This window comes from Thalassophryne amazonica, chromosome 3 (assembly GCF_902500255.1).
Source record: "Thalassophryne amazonica chromosome 3, fThaAma1.1, whole genome shotgun sequence".
Lineage (NCBI taxonomy): Eukaryota > Metazoa > Chordata > Actinopteri > Batrachoidiformes > Batrachoididae > Thalassophryne > Thalassophryne amazonica.
Genome location: NC_047105.1, coordinates 71387779 through 71409938, shown reverse-complemented (window position 1 = coordinate 71409938; position 22160 = coordinate 71387779). Strand labels below are relative to the sequence as shown.

Here is a 22160-nt window from a genome sequence, read left to right as displayed (position 1 = left end):
TTAGGGGCATACCAGCGTGAACTGGCTGATCAGTCAGGTATGTGCCAGTCAACCTTGTGCTGAGCCGCTATCATCCAAATGTCATCAGGTACATTCCAAAATTACAGCGCATTTTGCAGCAAGAGACGGTTTTCCGAATGTATTCAGAGCTATTAACTGCACAGATTTTTCTATAAAGGTGTTATCACAGGATGAATGTTCAAATCATATGTGGAGGCTGCACGGTGCGTGATGGGGGGGCTTGTGTGAAAATAGTTAATTCGTGTAATTGTTCTGAATGAAAACCAACGTGGGCACATTTGGGGATGTGCAGATTCAAATATGTTTATATTATATTATTAATGTCTTTTTAAAATTTTTGCCTGATGGTGAGCTGCAGAGCTTCTTAACAGGCTTCCTGTGTTCAGTATTTGTCAATAAATGCGTGTGTAAACTGTGAATGTCACACTGTCAGCAGAGGCGTGTCTCACCTTTTTAATGCCAGTGTGTGCACACTACACTATTCTGCATGTGTGTGTGTGGCCTCCCACACACACACACACACACACACACACACACACACACACACACACACACACACACACACACACACACACACACACACACACACACACACACGTAGCTCCCACGAACATTTTTCCAGTTTCATGATTAATCCGTTTAACAGCGCACCAAATAAACTATCCCTGCATGTCTCCACATAATTTCCAGTCATCTGTAGTATAATTTCTTTTCTGTATTCATGTTGTCTGATGTGACGTCGTGGGGAATCCCTGCTCCAAGGGCCTATTTACATGAAATTGCATATTTAAATAGGGCGTGGCCAGGGAGGAGTTTGGTTCCACGCTCAATTCCACGTTCAGTGAGATATACAAATGGAACGTGCGTGAATTCATGCCTACACACAGTTTCATACATCTGAATATATTTGTGCTTATGGCAGATTCAGGATTTTGGTGTACGCGAACTTTTAGTAGAAAGTCCACGCAAGTCTTTGTATATGAGGCCCCAGGAGAGTGATGCGTTGGGGAGCACAAAATAACACTCAGAACTGGGATACATGGCCACAACTGGGACCAATTGCTCTAATGAGAAATTACACAAAAAATATAAATTAAAATCATAGGGTTAATGTTTTCTGTCAATAAAACTAGTTCTTGTCTGCTTCTTGAGAGTTTTTTTTTAAATTGTTGACACTTTTGTTGAATACATTTTACAAAGTGTGTGGTAGAGAAGCACTCAGATCAAGCCTTCATGGCAAGAATAAATACATTCAAAGGCTACTGTGGAACTACGCCTCTCTTCTTGATGACGTGCTCCAATGCGGCACTTTTAGAGGTGTCCAAGCTGATCTTGTACTTGGCTAAGATCTTCAGGATTGGCCTCAGACTTAGCCACCACTGTGTCCTTGGAATACGATGTCTGGAGATGGATACATTTGTTAGTGCAACAGAGAAAACTAAAACTAAAAATGTCTAATTTTTTTAAAGTTTTCCAAAGCCACTTGTGTGTGCACAAGTGGCTTTAATAAATAAACAAAGAAAAAAAAAAAAAAAACAAGAGGCAGAAAGTGATAAATGAAGCCTTACTCAAAGTCGGTCTGTTCTTTCAGTTCTGCAAGAGACTGAAAGACCATCGATCTCTTCTTCAATCCCAACACACAGGCAGAATCCTGAGAATTGGCAAAGATGCGGCCTAGAGATTTGAAGATAAAGTAAAATGCACACTTTCACTGAGGAGTAATGCAGTAATTGACCATATCACTAAAGGCACACAACCTTTTTTGGCCCCATCTTCATGGCGGGCGCATAATGAGTGGTACAAATCCCTTTGGGGTGTGCTCACTATCCCCTTGTATTTACACAGAGCTAAATCTCAGCACAAACCAGGGGATACATTAAGTGTCATTATTCATGGCGTATTGTGGCCCTGGTGTGGGCATACCAAAAATTCACCAATCCTGTTCTCTCAATTAAGGTGGGATGCACCAAGTTCTCATTCATTATTATGTAGAGAGCACACTGAGAAGTGAGAGGTTTTCTGGCAAGGGAATAATTTTGTGTGCAAAATGCTTCTACAGCAGGCAAGACTACCATAAAATACTGGAAGTGTACTGTCTGTTATCAGAAATATGCTACAATCCAGAGTTATTAAAGGTGTTTTTGTGTTCAATTATTGACAGTTTTATCTAGGTGTTAATTTACATATTAAATTCTGTGCCATGGTCCGATGCGCTGTGTGGTCCCTGTGTGTAGGGTGCACCCACCATGTGTTCTCTGAAAACCAGGATGCTAAACTTTCTGGTTCCAGAAGATACATGCCTACATTAGTGCAAGTAAAATCACTGTTTAAAGAATGTGGGCGTTGGATGTCCAGTGGGAGCTAGCAGTGACACCCGGCACTGCATTGTGCCGGGTGTCAGATAGGGCTTTGTGTGTTGTGGGTGATCACATGTTCCCAACCGTGTCTGTAGCATTCCTTCAGCTTATCAGTCAGCCACAGAACAGACTTCATCCCCATCTTGGTGCCAAAGTTCCTGTCAAAAGGACTGGGTGTTCCACCCTAATACCAAAAGATCAGCCTCTTTATACAGTGGAATAAGGTTTTAATGTGCAAAATCAAACTAAAGATCAATAGGGACTGGCGCACCTGTTGCATGTGTCCAAGAACGTTCTTCCTGCAGTCAAACACGCCCTTGCCTTCCTCTGAGTATAGGTTGAAGATAAAATCTGTGGTGTAGTTGGGATTACACTTCTCATTCCTAAAAAAAAGTAGGTGTCAAATATTGAGTGATTCATTGAGCGTCATTGGAATGCAAAATGTAAAAACGATTTTCTCAGAGCAAGAAATCTCTGCATACCTCAGAATGAGCCCTCGCTTGACTGTAGTCTTCATCTTCTCCACCAGATGTTCCACATTCACCTGAGCAGACAAATCAACAATGTGTCCACTGAGGAGAAAATGTCTGTCCATCCATTACTTTTGTTTTTTTGTTTTGTTTTTTTACCACACACACACCTCTAGAACGTGAATGTTGAATGGCTCCTCATAAATATAGGCAGCATCAGCTCCAGAGGCCAAGCCAGCCATAGTTGCCAGGTAGCCACAGTATCCTCCCATCGTCTCCACAATGAAGACTCGCCTCTTGGTGCCAGCAGCAGATTGCTTGATCCTGTCACATGTCTGAGCCACAGTAAAAATAAAGAGTGCAATAAAACCAATGATGCCTCATATCTGAAATATTTTTGTGTTTCTGATGGCATCATTTTACCATGGTTATGGTGTTAAGGGCAGTGTCAGCACCAATGCTGAAGTCACTGCCGGGAACATTATTGGAAACGGTAGCGGGAAGAACAACCAGGGGTATGCACAGCTCCTCGTATTTCTCTCTAGCTTGCACTATCTCTAGACCACCAACAAAACCCTAATGAAGACGGGAAAGAAACATTTTAAATGAGAACATATGACTTTCAATATTGCTATGAGCTCATCTGCGTGAATGGTTTTGGGATGAGGGCTGTATTATGTGCAGAAACAAACAGAGACATACTTAAGAGTTTCCAGATTCCTGCAGCTCACCTCAAAACCGCCGATAATTATTAAAGCATGAATGTTGAATTTAGTGATGTTTAGACTGATTTCCTCCATGAACTGAGATGGTAGGATTCTCCATGAAAGCAAAAAAAAAAAAAAAAAGAAAGAAAGAAAGAAAGAAAAAAAAAGAAGTATTAAAGTGTTAAATTGCAGCTTTATAATCTTTTTTAATGCACATGCATAATCACACAATTTATTAAAAAGATTAAAACATCTCACCTCTTAGTGCCCAGGAAGGAGCCACCCTTACCGGTCCATCCTGCCACTCCAGACCAACCGATTGGCTCAATCTATGCAGGGACAGAGTGTTTACCCAATCATGCTCTCTCTCATCATAAAACCCCAAATCAGAAAAAGTTGGTATGATGTGGAAAAAAGGGGGGGTGGACCCACAGTGATTCTTACATTTACTTTGATACTTTGACTTGTATTTCATTGGAGACAGTATGAACACAAGATAGTTCATGTTTTGTGTCGTTAACGTCATTACATTTGTTAATACGAGTATACACATATGTAATTTAATGTCCCTTTCCAAGAACCAAACCATTGTATTCCTCATTTTGGATTTATTAAAGGTCACAATGAAAACTGGACCGGGACCCTCACAGACAGTGTCCATCTTGTGAAAGGCCCAGAAAATGGGTCATATCGCACTTTTTATACAGTGTGGGCGTATACAATGGGTGTAGTTTAGTCTCACATTTCTAATGTTACTGGCTCTCACAGCTCTCCCTCTCTGTATCTAAAACATAGACACAAATGATGTAAGTAAAACTTAATTCATGTTAAAACGTTAAACCAGATCCCAGAGACTTCCAATCAAATAGCAAAAGCCAACACTTGATAACTAACATAAAATAAGGACTTAGCACAGATATTATCTACCACTAAACATAACATTTAAATCATTGCTTTTACAGCCTTTTCTTGAGACAAGTTAAGAGATGGACACATGACCATTCCAAAGTCACTGAATATGTCTTGGGCTTCATTCACATCAATCATTAAGAAATACAAACAGTATAGTACTGTGTGGTTAATCTGCGACAAGTAGACCTCCTCAAAAATTGAGTGACCATGCTTTTGGGAGACTAGTGAAGGAAGCCACCAAGACACCCATGACAGTCTCATCAGATCTGGTCCAAATGGACGCAGTATGTAATGTCTGTAAGATCTGATTTTATTTGAATTTATTAAATAATGGTGGTAACCAAATGTATTTAGCCCTCCCCCACCCCCGCAGCCTACCTTTCTTAAATATGTGACATTTGTTTGACCACTGACAATAAGCTTTTATATTCATGTGTAATAAAAATGGGTGAAATCATGAAAAATTTCAGAAAAGCATATTGGACAGGCAGAGATATCTGGACTTCTTGTACCTGCAGTTTCCAGTCCCTGGTGGGATGGGGGGGGGGGGGCGAGACAATGGACTGCAAAATGACTATGGAGCATAAGAACCAATATTGTTGTAAATAGATTACATATTATGTGAACAAGTTGCATTTTTAAATAAAAAGAAAAATTTTAAAAAGGGATGATTTAATCCTTATATTTATAATAAATCACCCCTGTCCCAACTTTTTTTTGGAATGTGTTGCAGGCCTTCAATGTAGGAATGGATGAATATTAACAATTGAAATTAAGCTGACCTCACAAAACATGGAATATCTTTGGTCTGTTCTGTCTGCAGTTGAAAGGAAGTCAAAAGATCATGGCAGCTTTATTTATTTATTTTTTGTATTTTCTATGTCAATTTAAATTAATTCTGGGAGCATGCACTGGTACTGTGCTTCACTGCATCCACAACACCAAGGAACCGCCTTGGGTCCCAGATGGCAACCACTCAGGCAGACATATCATCCCAATTTTTTCTGATTTTGTGTTGTATTATCATAGATAGAGTAAAGCAACGCAAAGCCTTCTTGTATGTTGTGTTGATGTGTGTATAAACAGAAGGTACCATTCCGCAAGCCAAGCCCTCAAAGCCATCGTGCACTGCCAGCATCTGGTGGCCCTGGAGGATTCCAGTTCTGACAGCAGAACGAACTGCAGCATTCATCCCAGCACACGGAGCACCCACGTTTAATATGGCAACATTGATATTACTCTGGAAAGGAAACATTTAAATAAGTACTTGTCAGAATACAGTACATCCAGAAATGCTGCACCTTTTCAACATTTTTTTATGTTACAGCCTTATTCCAAAATGGATGAAATAAATTTTTCCCCTCAAACATCTACTCACAATACCCCATAATGACAATGTGAAAAAAGGTTTTGAAATTTTTGCAAATTTATTAAAAATAAAAAAAACTAAGGGCTCATACGTACATAAGTATTCACAGCCTTTGCCATGAAGCTCAAAATTGAGCTCAGGTGCATCCTGTTTCCACTGATCATCCTTGAGATGTTTCTACAGCTTAACTGGAGTCCACCTGGGGTAAATTTAGTTGATTGGACATGATTTGGAAAGACACACACCTGTCTACATATAAGGTCCCACAGTTGACAGTGCATGTCAGAGCACAAACCAAACATGAAGTCAAAGGAATTGTCTGTAGACCTCTGAGACGGGATTGTGTTGAGGTATAAATCTGGGGAAGGGTACAGAAACATTTCTGTGGCTTTGAAGGTCTCGATGAGCACAGTGGCTTCCATCATCTGTAAATGGAAGAAGTTCAGATCCACCAGGACTCTTTTTAGTGCTGGCCACCCATCTAAATCGAGAAGGGTCTTAGTCAGGGAAGTGACCAAGAACCCGATGGTCACTCTGTCAGAGCTCCAGCATTCCTCCGTGGAGAGAGGAGAACTTTTGAGGACAAGCATCTCTGCAGCAATCCACCAATCAGGTCTGTATGGTTGAGTGACCAGACAGAAGCCACTCCTTAGTAAAAGGCACATGGCAGCCCGCCTGGAGTTTGCCAAAAGGCACCTGTAGGTACTCTCAGAAACAAAATTCTCTGGTCTGATGAAGCAAAGATTGAACTCTTTTGGCGTGGATGCCAGGCATCATGTTTGGAGGAAACCAGGCACCATCTCTACAGTGAAGCATGGTGGTGGCAGCATCAGGCTGTGAGGATGTTTTTCAGCTGCAGGAACTGGGAAACCAGGATTGAGGGAAAGAGGAACGCAGCAATGAACAGAGACATCCTGGATGAAAACCCGCACCAGAACGCTCTTGACCTCAGACTAGGGAGACAGTTCATCTTTCAGCAGGACAATGACCTTAAGCACACAGCAAAGATATCAAAGAAGTGGCTTCAGGACAACTCCGTGAATGTCCCTGAGTGGCCCAGCCAGAGCCCAGACCTGAATCCACTTGAACATCTCTGGAGAGATCTGAAAATTGCTGTGCACTGACGCTCCCCATCCAACCTGATGGACCTTAAAAGGTGCCACAAAGAGGAATGGGCAAAAAGATAGGTGCACCAAGCTTGTGGCATCATATTCAAGAAGACTTGAGACTGTAATAGGGCCCCGCAGTCTCATTTGAACCCTGTGTGATATTGCGGGATTTGACCACATGGAAAAATGGTGTACTGTTATGTTTTCATCTGCAATCACTGAAGCAGTCACGAAAAGTGTTTTTTTTTTGTTTTGTTTTGGTTCCCAGTGGACAAGGGAAGATGAGGCGAATGGGAGACGTTGTGCCGGTAAGTGTTAGCCTACACAGCTGACCAGAGTAGCTGCGTTCTCTCGCCTGCAAAACCTCCTCAACATGTTTGTCCTCCGGGTCATAAACAAATCACAACACATGTCCCACTGCATTGTCACTTTTTCTTTGCATTTTCATTTTTTTGTGTGTGTAATTTGCCCAAAAACGAATTGAAAATGTTTTCCTCCTGGAAGTAGAGAAGTTAGGTCATATGCTTCATATTTTACCCCTTTAAACACCCGCCCTCAAACGAGACTGCGGTGACCAAATTCTGCCAAAGTATTGAGCAAAGGGTGTGAATACTTATGTACACGTGATTTCTTAGTTGATTTGAAAAATGTAAAAAAAAAAAAGGAGCAGCTTGAGGACAACTCCGTGAATGTCCTTGAGTGGCCCAGCCAAAGACCAGACCTGAATCTGATTGAACATCTCTGGAGAGATCTGAAAATGGCTGTACACCAATGCTCCCCATCCAACCTGATGGAGCTTGAGAGGTGCTGCAAAGAGGAATGGGGAAAACTGCCCAAAGATAGGTGCACCAAGTTTGTGGCATCATATTCAAGAAGACGTGAGGCTGTAATTGCTGCCAAAGGTGCATCAACAAAGGATTGAGTAAAGGGTGTGAATACTTACTTGACATGTGATTCCTTAGTTGTTGTTGTTTTTTAATAAATTTGCAAAAACGTTTTCATGTTGTCATTATAGGGTGTTGTGAGTAGAATTTTGAGGGAAAAAATGAATTTTGTTTCATTTTAGAATGAGGCTGTAACATAACAAAATGTAGAAAAAGTGAAGCACTGTGAATACTTTCTGGATGCACTGTAAACACGTTTTTCATTGGAAATAATTTTTAAAGTAGTCGATCCTCCCACCTTTTTCTCTGGTGGGTGCACATGAGCCAGCATTTTGTACGCGTTCCAGTTGTTCTCAAAACTCCTATTGTCAAAATTAGCAGAAATGTAGAGAAATTTGAAACTCAACACAACCCATGGGGATTTCTAACTGATAATAAGTGCATGTCTCACTTTCCCCTGAGCTGCACAGCTTCTTCAAACCTCCCTTCAGACATGGCTTTGGTGACATCTTTTGTCTGACATGAAAGAAAACAAAAGGAGACAAAGTAAATTTATCATTCAGCTAAAACAGTGTAATGTAACATCAATTTGCTGATAAATGATTATTCATTCCGCCTTGAGAAAGCCTCAAGTTCATTATACCCCTGTGTTTCCTTAACGCAGAAGATAGAACAATGATATTTACTGTTCAAAATGTTTTCACTCTTAGATCACCACCAGCATTCCCTGATTCAGTGATCCTCAGTGTCCCCAGATTACAGCTCCAATGTGCCTTGTTTCTGGAATTTTCCTGGAATAATGGACCTTGTTGGTCCAAAATGGATTGAAATCTCAAAATCTGCATATAGTTCACACAATTTTCATACTCAACCATTTGGTGAACTCTTGTATGTAGCGTCCTCATACCATGGAAGCATTTTTACAAGAAGCTAATGGAGCTGTGCAATCTTGTTGAGTTTATGTGTCAAGCACCTTGCAGTGTAATGGAGATGTGCAATAGTATGAAACAGGTGGGATAAAAATGCACAGATGAATGTCATGTGACATAGAATCCATAAATCAAATGGCAAGAAGCTATTCAGGTGTCATGCAAAGCCACATAAAAGAGAGTAGCCTATTTCCCACCTGTGCTGTTTGTTGTTAGCTATGTACTTTTTCATTTATTCTGCCTGTGTCTTTTTGTAAAGGTGTCCTGTTAGAAGGATAAATTTTATGATTGCTAAACAATGTCTTTTGCAGTTGTATATGTTGTGTAGTGGCCTAGTGGTTAGTGTGCTTGGTTTCGGTGTGGAAGGTTCCTGGTTCAAGCCCCACTCCTGCTGCATTTCTCCATGTAATGTGGACAGTGGGGAGCACAGTTCAACTAATCCGATAAACGATAATTATCGAAGGTAGTGTTTTTCCTTGCGGATTAGTTTTTCAGATAACTTTTAAAACCATCAGCAGACCGATTGTCGTCCAATAAATTTAGTTTTGATAACTTTCAATCTGCTAACATTTTTATTGCTGGTAAAGTGAGCAAAGTTTAACGGTCAAAAACATTTGTAAACCCTAAAATCAAACTTCTTCTTTTTCTAATAGATTCCGGCAGGCTGTACGCTGGCATAGCATAATGCTGCCCCCCACAGGTAATAGTTAAATACTTTATCTTATGTTAGACTCTCAAATAGAAGTTGGTGGAATGGAGGAACTTAATCACAGCTTTGTCCACTAAATGCGAGTAACTGGTCTCAGAAAAAATTGACCTAAAAGAAAACACAGTCAATCCAAAGTCTGACAACTCTTTAAACAATTTCCGCCTCTCACTAGAATACATAGGACAGCACATTAAAACATGATGAACACTTTCCAACTGACCACACTGACACAACCCGTCTGGATGTTTTCCAATCACTTTTAAATATGCTGCCAACCCACAATGCCCCTGTCTCAATCTAATTAATTTGACTTGATCCTTACGACAGGATGAGGAGTCTCTTATTTTTAATCGAAGGCTGACACATAAAATAGTGCCCCCCTACCGACTCACTCTCCCACTGCTTTTGCCACTTCTGATCACTCAACTCTTTAAAAATATTAAAACAATCAACCTTTCCCAAAGGGATATTAACATCAACTTTATTCTTCAAAAGGTGTTGTGAAAGTGTAGTGACATGGACCCACAACAGGGGGCGCAAATGAACGGTCAATAGATGAGCCAAAAAGTAACAATTTAATGTTGTGAAGGTGCACAACGAATACACAAACAATCTCAGAATCTGATAACAGTCAATCCACAAAGGTGACGTGTGGGCAGGCTTAAGGATAGAAGACGTCTGTCCTGAGAAGAGCCGGAACCACACGATTTCCGCTGCCACCGAACCTGGTGAATACTGGAGCCGCCAAGTCCCGAATTCCCAGGTGATCACCGTCCCCGACTGTCGGATCTGGTACTGCTGGCGAAGAACAAAGACAGTCAAGTGTGGGTGTGTGTACACCCAGTAACAACAACGGTGGGAATGCCACCTCCACCTCTAACACACACTCGTGCAGCGTCTGAGTAACCACTTATCTGACGGACGTAAGACGAAACAGTCGCGACCCACGCCGGTCCTCTGGTTGACAGCTGCAAAACAATAGCTCTTGGAATCAATTAATACAGGCAGAGAAAGTTACCTCCATAGAAGTACGATATCTCGGCAACGAGGTGGAGATGACGTCTGGTCTTTATGGAGTGAGATGCTGTAGAGTAGATGGGTGACAGCTGTCAAGAGCTAATGAGTGACAGCTGTCACCCCCGGCTGTGTCCGTGGGGGCAGCGCCCTCTCGTGCCTGAAGCCCGCACTTCAGGCAGGGCGCCCTCTGGTGGTGGGCCAGCAGTACCTCCTCTTCTGGCGGCCCACACAACAAAAGGGACTCCTTGGCCAATGAATCTGCAATCTCATTACCTATAATGCCAGAGTGCCCAGGAATCGCAGTGAAGGTTACACAACAGCCAGCTGACTCAACACGATGGAAGTAAGACAGAATTTAAAAAAAAAAAATCAAACATGTTAGTCCGTCTGTTGTGTATTTGTGGCTGTCACTTGCTTGATGACATCATCATTAAGCACAAAACGTGATTGGCTGGTTGACGCAGGGAGCATTGTGGGTAGTGTAGTTCAGGTTCACTGGCTGTTACAGTGAGTGCTACCGTCAGCTTGATGCAGAAACAAAACGGCAGTGTTGTATAGTAATGAAGTAAAAATACTTCACTACTGTACTTAAGTAGGTTTTGGGAGACTTTTTACTTTACTTGAGTTTCACCAGCCTTATCAATCAATATATTGATTGATAAGGCTGGTGAATTGGTATTGTTGTAAATTTAAATAAAGTGATTCCTGTATTTTCCTTTCTTAACACTTATATTTTATAATAAATTTTCCGAAAGTTTTCATTCTCAGGGATCTATACTTTAGTAGGCCTACTGTATACACACCGTACCGATGATAGTCTCGTCCGGATCGACCGGTTGATCGTGGGCTGGTTTCCAGTCGATCGCATGAAGGTGGGGGGGGGGGGGGGGGGAACAAAACAAATAAACCTCCCGCGGTTCATTCTATCTGCGCATGCGCATGGTCAAGAGGTCGTGAGAAGCTACAGTGGAGAGCGACGCGAGCGTACAATGGTGGAGGAAAAAGATCCCAAACTTATGTTTCTGTGTAGGCTCTCAGTTGTCCATGTGGTTTCCATAGTAGAGAAGCTTGAATCTTCAGACAGCACAAAATCCCAGTTTACTTTAAACCGGTTAACACCTTGAGACAGAAATTAGTTCACCCTAAGGACAGGCTCCCTAGTTACAAACAGAGCAATGTAGTGTTATATCAGATGTCAGGAAAACTGTAATGAACACTACATAGGTGAGACTAAGCAACCTTTAAACAAGAGGCTATACCAGCACCGCAGAGAGGGCGCAAATGGACCTCAGTCTGCAGTTCATCTCCACCTGAAAGACACTAACCACACGTTTGAGGACAAGGAAGTTAAAATCTTAGCCAGAGAGAAGAAATGGTTTGAGAGAGGTGTCAAGGAAGCATTCTTTGTAAAACAGTTGAAACCCAGCCTTAACCAGGGGGCGGGTCTCAGACACGCTTTGTCCCCTGTTTACAATGGGGTACTCAGGTCAAAGCAGTTTCAGTCTTTTGTTCATGGTAATGAGTCATTCACGTCATCAGGAGAGTCGTCAAGGGAGCCATCAGGGGAGGCTTCCATCCCATCATTAGGAGAGTGCTAACTAGAGCACAATAGGTGCTAATTAGAGCTATTGTTTAGTCACTAGCCTATAGCAGTCGGCCTCTCGGTAGGAGGGGTCTGGTTAGGTTAAAAACTCCAGCTTTTGTTGGCTTCTGGTTTATTCTTCTCTACAAGAGTCAAGACAGAAGTCAGACTACCAGAGCAAGAATTTTAGCTGAGGAAGCTTCTGTGATTTGAAGCGAAACGTCTTCATGTCAAGCAACCCAGTCCAGTCGAAGATTCAAGCTTCTCTACTATCCCAAACTTATCATTTTCATCCAGAGTGGGAGGAAGATTATTTTTTCGTTCATTCAAATGGCAAATCCATCTGCCTTATCTGCAATGCAAACGTGGCATTACCGAAGAAAGGGAATTTGGAGCGGCATTTTAAGATGATCCACAAGAGCTACGGTGCTAGCTTCCCGGCTAAAAGCCGGCTTGCAGCACAACAGGCCGTTTTCCCCCGGCCAAATACCACGAGTAAGGCTGCAACCACAGCTTCTTATCGTGCCAGCCGTGTTCTGGCAAAAAGAAAGTAATCATGCAAAGATGGTGAAATTGTGAAAGAAGCTTTCACGGAAGCTGCAGATGTGCGCTTTGCCGATTTTAAAAAACAGAAGAAGATCGTGTCTGCAGGATGTGCAGCTCTCAAGAAAGTCTGTTACACAACGATGCGAGTTCATGGAGGAGGATATTGATCGGCAGCTGAGGAATGATATTGAGGCATGTGAGTGTTTTTCTCTGCAATTCGATGAATCCGCTGATGCTGTGGACGTGGCTCAGCTATGTGTTTTTATTAGAATGGTTTTTGACAGCATGAATGTAAAAGAAGAGCTGCTGACTATTTTGCCTTTGAAACGGCACACGAGAGGCACAGATATTTTTCAGGTTTTTATGGAATTTGTTAATAAGAGCCAGGTGCCCCTCTACAAACTCATTTCTATAACCGAGCTGCCAGCTCGATGCCATCTTCAGCTTCACCTTTTTTAAAGTCCCGCTATACGGAGCCATAATGCAACTGAATGTCCTTTATTGTGTATTGTTGTATTGGACATTTGGATGTTATTTAGCTGAAAAAGTCTGGGTGGAGTAGCGCTTCTACTTAAAGTGTGAAGCCACATTATGTGTGGCGCAAACATTTGCCAGAAATGGATCACTTTTGCCAGTTCTGGATCACGACACTCTGTGTCACCTTGGGGTCATTCCTGGCATCTGGCTGGAGCCTTTCTAATGCAGACTGATACACACTGTGCCCGAGAATGTATTTTGAACACAAAATGATATAAATTATACTTATTAAATGAGAATTTACTTAGTTTCGAAAGGCGCCGTTATACGTTTTTACGAGCAAAAAATGAAGAGTGGAGGCGAGATTTCTCCCGAATTAAAAAGTAAAAGCCCCCACATTCATGCCCATTCGTGATTCGTGACCCCCAAAGTCCACACGGCTCACAACTACAGATACGAGGCTGCTGCTTCAGTGATCCGCAACCGGCAAATTTTCGCGTCAGAGATAAATGCGCGCAGCAATTAAACAGCAAAACATAACACACTGACATTTTCTACCAAAGTAAGTAAATATTTTCCCACTCTAGAACCAAAAACACAGAATGGCTAACTCACCTTTGCTACGTTTTAGAGATCGTTACTTTCCAACTTGCAGGAATGAGTGAGTGAGAAAAAGCGTGCACACCACAGACACTGGGATGTTTTGATTCCTCTGCTGATCACAAGGACGGCTGGATCAATTCGAGCTTGTTTGTAGACAAAACATCAATCTTTCCATTGGTACCAAGTATTAGTTTATTTGTGCTGATTACGAGAAACGGCGGCGCAAAAACTACAGCAGTGATCCAGAACTGGCAATGATCCGGAACTGGGCAAGTGACTGTATTTATACAAACAACCATGTCATCAAATTTCATTGCATGAAAGGCCTATTAACTGATACAGTAGTTCTGTTGTGTTTACATACGTGTTCCTGCTTTCAGCAGCATTGCATTGTAGCTGTTTCATGTATACTAAACTTGAAGCAACTTTGTAACAGATGGTATGCAGGAAAGACTCAACAGACAATGGTCACACAGCACAGATGAGAACTGATCCATTTTATACTGAGAACTTATCCCTGGCTTAATGCTATTGTAATTGTAATAATACTGGAGCGCGGATGAGAACTAATCCATTTACTGAGAACTTGTCCATGGCATAATGCATTGCTATTGTAATAATACTGATAAAGTAATAAACTTGCAATTTACAGACTCATGCAGTGTTCACAATGTTTCTTAGTGGTGGGGGACATTGCAACAACGTTGCAGCAATGTTGTGTTACAACCTCCCGAGAACGTTCTAGGTTGGTTGGTTGACTGGCAATGTTCTTGGCAACATCCCAGGAACGTTCTGGAGAGTCTACAAATGAACGTTCCTACAACGTTGTGATGCAACGTTACTGCCACTTTGATGTAACGTTCAGGCAACGTTCCATTGTTAGCTGGCCGTTACTCGTTACAAAAACAAAACAAAACAAAACAAAAAAACACACACGCAAAAAAGTCGTGTTTTCACCCAGAGACAGATTACTAGTAACTGCAACGAAGTCAGGCCGATTTGTCATGAGGCGTGTCCGGTAGGCTGTTTTTTGTTTTTTTGCAGTTGCGCACTTGTTTATCAGGAAAATTATAATTTCTCTATATTGATTACATTCCCTGCAACGGGTCTGTAATCAACTTTTCTGCCGCGCAACTTTGCATTGAACCTTGAACCAATCGAAGCAGTGATTCGCAGGTCGAAGCAGTGCTTCGATCTATGATTCGTGGATTGATTGCTATATTTCACTTTATCCTAATTTTTTCCCAGCTAAAACCCCGAAGAGCATATGTCTGTGAGTAATATTTAATATTTTTATGTTAAACCGACCTGTTATGGTCTTCTGAAACAGTTGATAGATGTATTTTATAACTTATAAACGGAACCGATGCTAATGCGTTAGCATGTCTATGGCGTTTTCAATGTTAAGTTAGCATTAAGCTGTTCGCATCAGCACGTTTGTGTTGATTTGTTTTCTGTATAATTAAAGGCCCAGCGTTCGTTGTCGTAAAAGAGTCAAATTGTATTTTTTTACATTTTTATTCATATATTATAGCAACAAAAATAATAGTCTACATAATAGACAATAATAGTCAATAATAATAGACTAATAATGTTACAATACAATTTTAGAGAAAGAGACAAAAAGAACCTATGAAACAACGCAACAGAAAAGATAAAACCATGTAACAATGAAAATAAATAAATACATATAGAAATAAATAACTGTTTCCTGTGAACACCTAGTGAGTAGCCTACTCTCGTTTATGTTTTGATACCTTGTTTCTGAAGTGTTTTTGTGTGATGTGCACAATTTTCAGTATTTTGACTAATACTACCAGTCATTTACAAGCCTAGATAAACTTTTATATATATAAAATCAGTCCGTTTTTGATTAACATGTACTTGTACGTTTACTTTCAATACTTGAGTACATTTAGTTGTACATTACTTGTCATACTTAAGTACAATAAATACTAGATACTTTAAGACTTTTACTTGAGTAGCATTTTAATCAGTGACTTGAACTTCTACCAAAGTCATTTTTTTAATGGGTATCTGTACTTTTACTTAAGTGTGATTTTCCGGTACTTTATACAACACTGCAAAACGGACTAATTTTAAGATTATTTTATTTCTTTGTGGCTGATGGCATAATTTAAGTGGAAGAGAGGAGATCTCATGGCGCAACTGTGTTACTGAGGGACTTTTCTTAGACACCGTTTTGGATAATCAGGATGCTTTATGTGGATTATTTCTTCAGAATTTAATAAACCCCACTGAAAATAACAGGTAAGAATTTATATTTAGTACGTGTCTTTTACTCTGCCAATCAATACATTAATGGACGTATTTCGTTTGTTTAAGCCGCAGGGTTCAAAGCGTGTGAAAAAAGCAGCAGCTTTTAGTTCGTAAATGACGTGTATATAATACCAAGATAAACTGTGACTTCTAATACTGTGTTTTACTGCTTTTGAAAGACGATGACAGTGTTTGGGGTTTTATTTTTTTAATCATTCATTTTCGTGTATTCTTTTTGTGTTTGTGATCCTTGAATTTACCCAGCAGCTTCTGTGGCGCTTAAAGTGAAACAGGTTTATCAGAACCCGACAGTGTAATCTGATGTGGCCGCATCCAAATCAATACTAATAGTTATTGGTTATCTGTAATAAAGATACATTTCTTAGCAGTTTATCGGTTTAGCATCATAAAGTGCAAAATACGACAGCGGAGACCCCGGACTGTTGAACAGCTGAAGTCATACATCAAGCAAGACTGGGAAAGAATTCCACCTACAAAGGTTCAGCAATTAGTGTCCTCAATTCCCAAATGCTTATTGAGTGTTGTTAGAAGGAAAGGTGATGTAACACAGTGGTAAACATACCACTGTCCCAGCTTTTTTGAAATGTGTCTTTGTGGTGTATTCAATTGAATATAGGTTGAAGAGGATTTACTAATCATTGTATTCTGTTTTTATTTCCATTTTAAACAGCATCCCACCTTCATTGGAATTGGGGTTGTATTTTTGAGGTGTGGAGATGAACTGATACTCAGTGCTCTCTCAGCACTTTTCTGTCAGAAAAAAAATGTATATATAAACGCAACACTTTTGGTTTTGCTCCCATTTTGTATGAGATGAACTCAAAGATGTAAAACTTTTTCCACATACACAATATCACCATTTCCCTCAAATATTGTTCACAAACCAGTCTAAATCTGTGATAGTGAGCACTTCTCCTTTGCTGAGATAATCCATCCCACCTCACAGGTGTGCCATATCAAGATGCTGATTAGACACCATGATTAGTGCACAGGTGTGCCTTAGACTGTCCACAATAAAAGGCCACTCTGAAAGGTGCAGTTTTATCACACAGCACAATGCCACAGATGTTGCAAGATTTGAGGGAGCGTGCAATTGGCATGCTGACAGCAGGAATGTCAACTACAGCTGTTGTATTGAATGTTCATTTCTCTACCATAAGCCGTCTCCAAAGGCGTTTCAGAGAATTTGGCAGTACATCCAACCAGCCTCACATCCGCAGACCACGTGTAACCACACCAGCCCAGGACCTCCACATCCAGCATGTTCACCTCCAAGATCGTCTGAGACCAGCCACTCGGACAGCTGCTGAAACAATCGGTTTGCATAACCAAAGAATTTCTGCACAAACTGTCAGAAACCGTCTCAGGGAAGCTCATCTGCATGCTCGTCGTCCTCATCGGGGTCTCGACCTGACTCCAGTTCGTTGTCGTAACCGACTTGAGTGGGCAAATGCTCACATTCGCTGGCGTTTGGCACGTTGGAGAGGTGTTCTCTTCACGGATGAATCCCGGTTCACACTGTCCAGGGCAGATGGCAGACAGCGTGTGTGGCGTCGTGTGGGTGAGCGGTTTTCTGATGTCAGTGTTGTGGATCGAGTGGCCCATGGTGGCGGTGGGGTTATGGTATGGGCAGGCATCTGTTATGGACGAAGAACACAGGTGCATTTTATTGATGGCATTTTGAATGCACAGAGATACCGTGATGAGATCCTGAGGCCCATTGTTGTGCCATACATCCAAGAACATCACCTCATGTTGCAGCAGGATAATGCACGGCCCCATGTTGCAAGGATCTGTACACAATTCTTGGAAGCTGAAAATGTCCCAGTTCTTGCATGGCCGGCATACTCACCGGACATGTCACCCATTGAGCATGTTTGGGATGCTCTGGACCGGCGTATACGACAGCGTCTACCAGTTCCTGCCAATATCCAGCAACTTCGCACAGCCATTGAAGAGGAGTGGACCAACATTCCACAGGCCACAATTGACAACCTGATCAACTCTATGCGAAGGAGATGTGTTGCACTGCATGAGGCAAATGGTGGTCACACCAGATACTGACTGGTATCCCCCCCCCAATAAAACAAAACTGCACCTTTCAGAGTGGCCTTTTATTGTGGACAGTCTAAGGCACACCTGTGCACTAATCATGGTGTCTAATCAGCATCTTGATATGGCACACCGGTGAGGTGGGATGGATTATCTCAGCAAAGGAGAAGTGCTCACTATCATAGATTTAGACTGGTTTGTGAACAATATTTGAGGGAAATGGTGATATTGTGTATGTGGAAAAAGTTTTAGATCTTTGAGTTCATCTCATACAAAATGGGAGCAAAGCCAAAAGTGTTGCGTTTATATTTTTGTTGAGTGTATATATATATATATTTGGACACAGTGCCATAAAGAATAGAAGTAATAGAAACTAGAAAATAGAAGATGAATAGAAACATGAAAAAGCCTTTCATGCTAACACAATGAAGGCTCTCAATAAATCATTCTGTGTAGATGTGTATTTGAACATACCACTTAAACTGTGTGCTGAATTATTGTTTAATTTGTAGATTTGACTTACCACTTGGACACACTCCATGAGAGGAAGCCGGACAGCCATGTTACCAGATAAACTGACCACACATGCAGGGGTTTCTGGGGTGGCTTCGAGCAGAGCCATTACAGCCTCCACACCCATCCTGCTTGCCTGAATCATGATGAGAAAAAAAAAAAAAAAAACACAAAGCCAAACATAAGTAAATTTTTTAAAATGAAAAATCAACTTTGCTCATATTCACTCATTCATTCATTTTCTACCACTGATCTGACAGGGGCAGATCTGTGTTGGGGGGGCACATGTCCCCCCCTTTTCTTTGACCAAAAAAAATAACAAAAAACCCCACTGAATGCTGTTTCTGAATGCTCTATTCAGCAACAAGTGATTCAGCTAGACAGATTTGTAGCAGACCATGATTCTGCAAGGTATAGCAAGGTTGTTCACCTTTTCAGCCAAAGACAATCCAAATATTTTCTGTTACTTGTTATCATAATGTCGTAAAATCATATTCAAGATTGTACAATTCAAGTTCATATTAATAAAAACAAGTTATAAAGTATTTTTTCTTCTTGATTGCATTTTGTCATAAAATATGCACTAAAATACAGGAAATGACTCCTAAAAATTCAAAACTTTTAGGGAAGCGCGATTGAGACACATTCATAAATTGACACCCCACCTTTACAAAATCCTGGATTTGCCCCTGTCTGGGTCCAGGTCAGGGTGGCACCAGAATAAGCAGCTCATCACACAGTTCCTTATTCCCGACCAGGTCCTCTAACTCCTGCCGGGTAATCCCAGTGGTGTCGACATTCCAAAGCAAGCTGGATGATGCAATCCCTCCAACGTCTCCTGATTGTTTTTCTACAGAGGTCTTCTAGGCACTTCCAACAGGGAGGAGGCCCAGTTGGATATACCTGGAAGACGTCCTTAGGGAGATGACCAGAAGGCATCATCACCAGATACCCAAACTACCTCAGTTGCCTCCTTTCAGTGTGAAGGAGCAGCGGCTCTACTTAGAGTTCCTCCCGGTATTCAAACTCCTCATCCTCTCCCTGAGTGTCAGCCTGGACACTATATGGAGGAACCCCATTTCCACCACATATATCTACAATTTTGTTCTTTTGCCCACTACACAAAGTTCATGATCAGGATCGGAGGGCAAATCAAGTGGTAAATCGACAGCTTTGCCATCTGGTTCAGCTCTTTCTTTGGTCACCATGTACAGCATCTGCAGGACGTCAAACGCAGCACAGAGCTATCTTCCCCTGACTCATGAGCAAAATCCCAAGATTCTTTGCTGATATGTTTAAGAAAAGACAGGTACAGTAAATGATTGCATATTTCTTTATCGATAAAATGCAGTGATTACCAGGATTCGGTCAAAGGCAGATGGTGTTCCACCTCTCTGTACGTGGCCCAATATGGTGGTGCGGGTGTCGAAGCCTAGCTTCTTTTGTACTAGCTACACACACACACACACACACACACAAAAAAAACATTTTACCGTTCATGGGATATGTGCATGATGTGACTGAGTCAACTGCTTTGCGATAATACCGACCTGTTTGACATGGTCACAGGTGATAGGTTTACCGTGGCGATCCATCGCTCCCTCTGCAACAATGATAATATTCAAACGGGAACCACGACTTCTTTGCTGAAAGGGACAATGAAAAGAGTTAAGTTCAGCAAGCAGACCCTGTGGAAGCAGATCCACAATTAGTGATGGTTTAACACATGATATATACATCAGTCAGCCTTCTGCAGAGATGGTCCTCCCATCCCTCCTCTGGGGGCATTTCTGGGATGAACACCCAGTCAGCGCCACAAGCCAGAGCCGTCACCAGGGCAAGGTAACTGTAAGTCAGGAAACATGCTTTGACTGTTTTTGGAAGGGTGATGCTTACTCTTAACTTTAAAATATAACTATAGTTCTGAGGATCATTCATGTTTTCAAATACATCTCTTCGCTTTTCTGACAGAAATTATCAGAAGGAAATATGCTTAACAACAAACAACAACAACAAAAACAACAACAAAAAAAAAAAACAACCAAAAGCCCTGTAAAAAACAGTAAAAAATTAAAAGTTCAGTAGGGTTATCATATATATAAAACATTTGGAATCTTGAGAAATACTTTTGTTTCTATCCCACAGCTTTGGGCAGTTCTGGGAGTCTTGGGCAGTAGCACCATTCTGATATAGTCTGGGCCCCATTTGGGAATAGTTCAGTTTCGCCAAATGGACACAACCATTAGCTTCTTCACAACTGTGGTTAATTTGAACTCAGCATTTTCCCTGCAGTTAGCAGCACACCCATACGGACTAATGGGATCAGCAAGTGTCTTCACAAAATGTAAGTAACTTTGTAAAAAAACAACAACAGAATATTCAACTCTGAAATTGTTGGTATATGCAAAATAAAGACAGGCAGGCTTATCAAATTGCTTGTGAAGGCTTGTTGCTCATCACAGTGGCCACTATAGGTCACTGTTGCTTGTAACCTAACTTGTATGCGTTTAGATTTTGTGGTAAAACAGAGATCCCAGCCTGCCATGTTGGCTTGAAACATAGAACCTTTTTTTTTTTCCTGTGAGGTCACAGTGCTCACCACAAACACACAAGGCTGTACTCACCCACAGTGCCTGCCCATTACCTCCAGGATGAAGGTCCTCTGATGACTGCACAGTGACATATGTTATGTTAAATAATTAAAATTTCTCACATCTATGTGTTTTGTACAGATGTCTGCAGGTGTACCTCTGTGCTGTGGTGGTGATGGCGTCCACTATTTCTATGATGCGGTGCAGAGCCGAGTCTGTGCCAATGGTCATATCAGTCCCACAGAAATCATTGTCAATGGAGCCCACCATGCCAACGATATTGAGGTGAGAGGAACCCTTGGCCTCCTCTGCTGTGATCTTACCTGCGCATAGGTTAAAAAAGTGACAGCTGATCCACTAAGATATGTGAAAGAGTGAAGCCCTGGTCCCACCGAGTAATGAATGATGAACAATGAGCCACCTAGCATGTTTTTTTTTTGGTACAAGTTCAGTTATTCAATAAACGTGGGAGAACAGTGGTTCTCAGAGGCTCTTAGAGGCAGAATATTCGGCTAACGAGACTCATGTCTGAGCATGGTGCTAATTTGGAGATGTTCAAAATTGAGCAAAAAAAGTGTGGGGTTGTTTGTGTACGAGGTACTGCGAGTACAAACGAGGATGTTAGAGGCATGTTAGTGGTGAGTACGAGGCTGTTAAAAGCCCATTATCCAAGCATCTGGCTACAAGGACAGGCTATTTTGGCTCTGCCCTCTCGCGTACTTTGCTGTGACAATCCCACTTGCTTTGTGCATATATAAAATAATGAATTTGTACCGGATTAATCATGTTCTGTCAGAGTTTGGCAGTTGAAAACACCTCTAATCACTTTCAGAATCAGAGAGGACTGTTTCATCTGCAGCTTTTTTCTCTCTTTCCTGCACTGCATGAGGTGGAGAATGTATTTGGAACAGTCTAAAAGGTAATTATTTGTAATGTTTGTATTGTAATGGCTTGTAAAACAGTTGCATGTTCATTACTTCTTATGAGCAGCTGTAAAAGTATGTTATGATA

At 41.4% G+C, this 22160-nt stretch overlaps 1 protein-coding gene and 1 long non-coding RNA gene across 3 annotated transcripts in view; one reads left to right on the top strand and one right to left on the bottom strand.

Moving 5' to 3' along the window:
* Positions 1-1165: 1165 nt before the first annotated feature.
* pfkmb (phosphofructokinase, muscle b) overlaps positions 1166-22160 on the bottom strand; it is a 49920-nt gene continuing 28925 nt past the window's right edge. For both annotated transcript variants that reach the window (XM_034166702.1, XM_034166701.1), the window contains 18 exons: positions 21307-21472; positions 21183-21227; positions 20296-20404; positions 20109-20204; positions 19917-20009; positions 18569-18694; positions 8281-8345; positions 8128-8191; positions 5561-5707; positions 3814-3884; positions 3580-3667; positions 3272-3424; positions 3019-3183; positions 2861-2922; positions 2650-2761; positions 2463-2562; positions 1590-1695; positions 1166-1422 (listed from right to left, as the gene is read on the bottom strand). In XM_034166702.1, coding sequence (XP_034022593.1) covers positions 1281-1422; positions 1590-1695; positions 2463-2562; positions 2650-2761; positions 2861-2922; positions 3019-3183; positions 3272-3424; positions 3580-3667; positions 3814-3884; positions 5561-5707; positions 8128-8191; positions 8281-8345; positions 18569-18694; positions 19917-20009; positions 20109-20204; positions 20296-20404; positions 21183-21227; positions 21307-21472 — 1910 coding nt within the window. In that variant the 3' untranslated portion in view covers positions 1166-1280. The remainder of the gene's footprint in view (positions 1423-1589; positions 1696-2462; positions 2563-2649; positions 2762-2860; positions 2923-3018; positions 3184-3271; positions 3425-3579; positions 3668-3813; positions 3885-5560; positions 5708-8127; positions 8192-8280; positions 8346-18568; positions 18695-19916; positions 20010-20108; positions 20205-20295; positions 20405-21182; positions 21228-21306; positions 21473-22160) is intronic.
* Positions 2134-22021, top strand: LOC117507017. Its single transcript, XR_004559602.1, has 3 exons — positions 2134-2271; positions 11879-11890; positions 22009-22021. It is a non-coding gene; the product is annotated as an uncharacterized LOC117507017 (long non-coding RNA).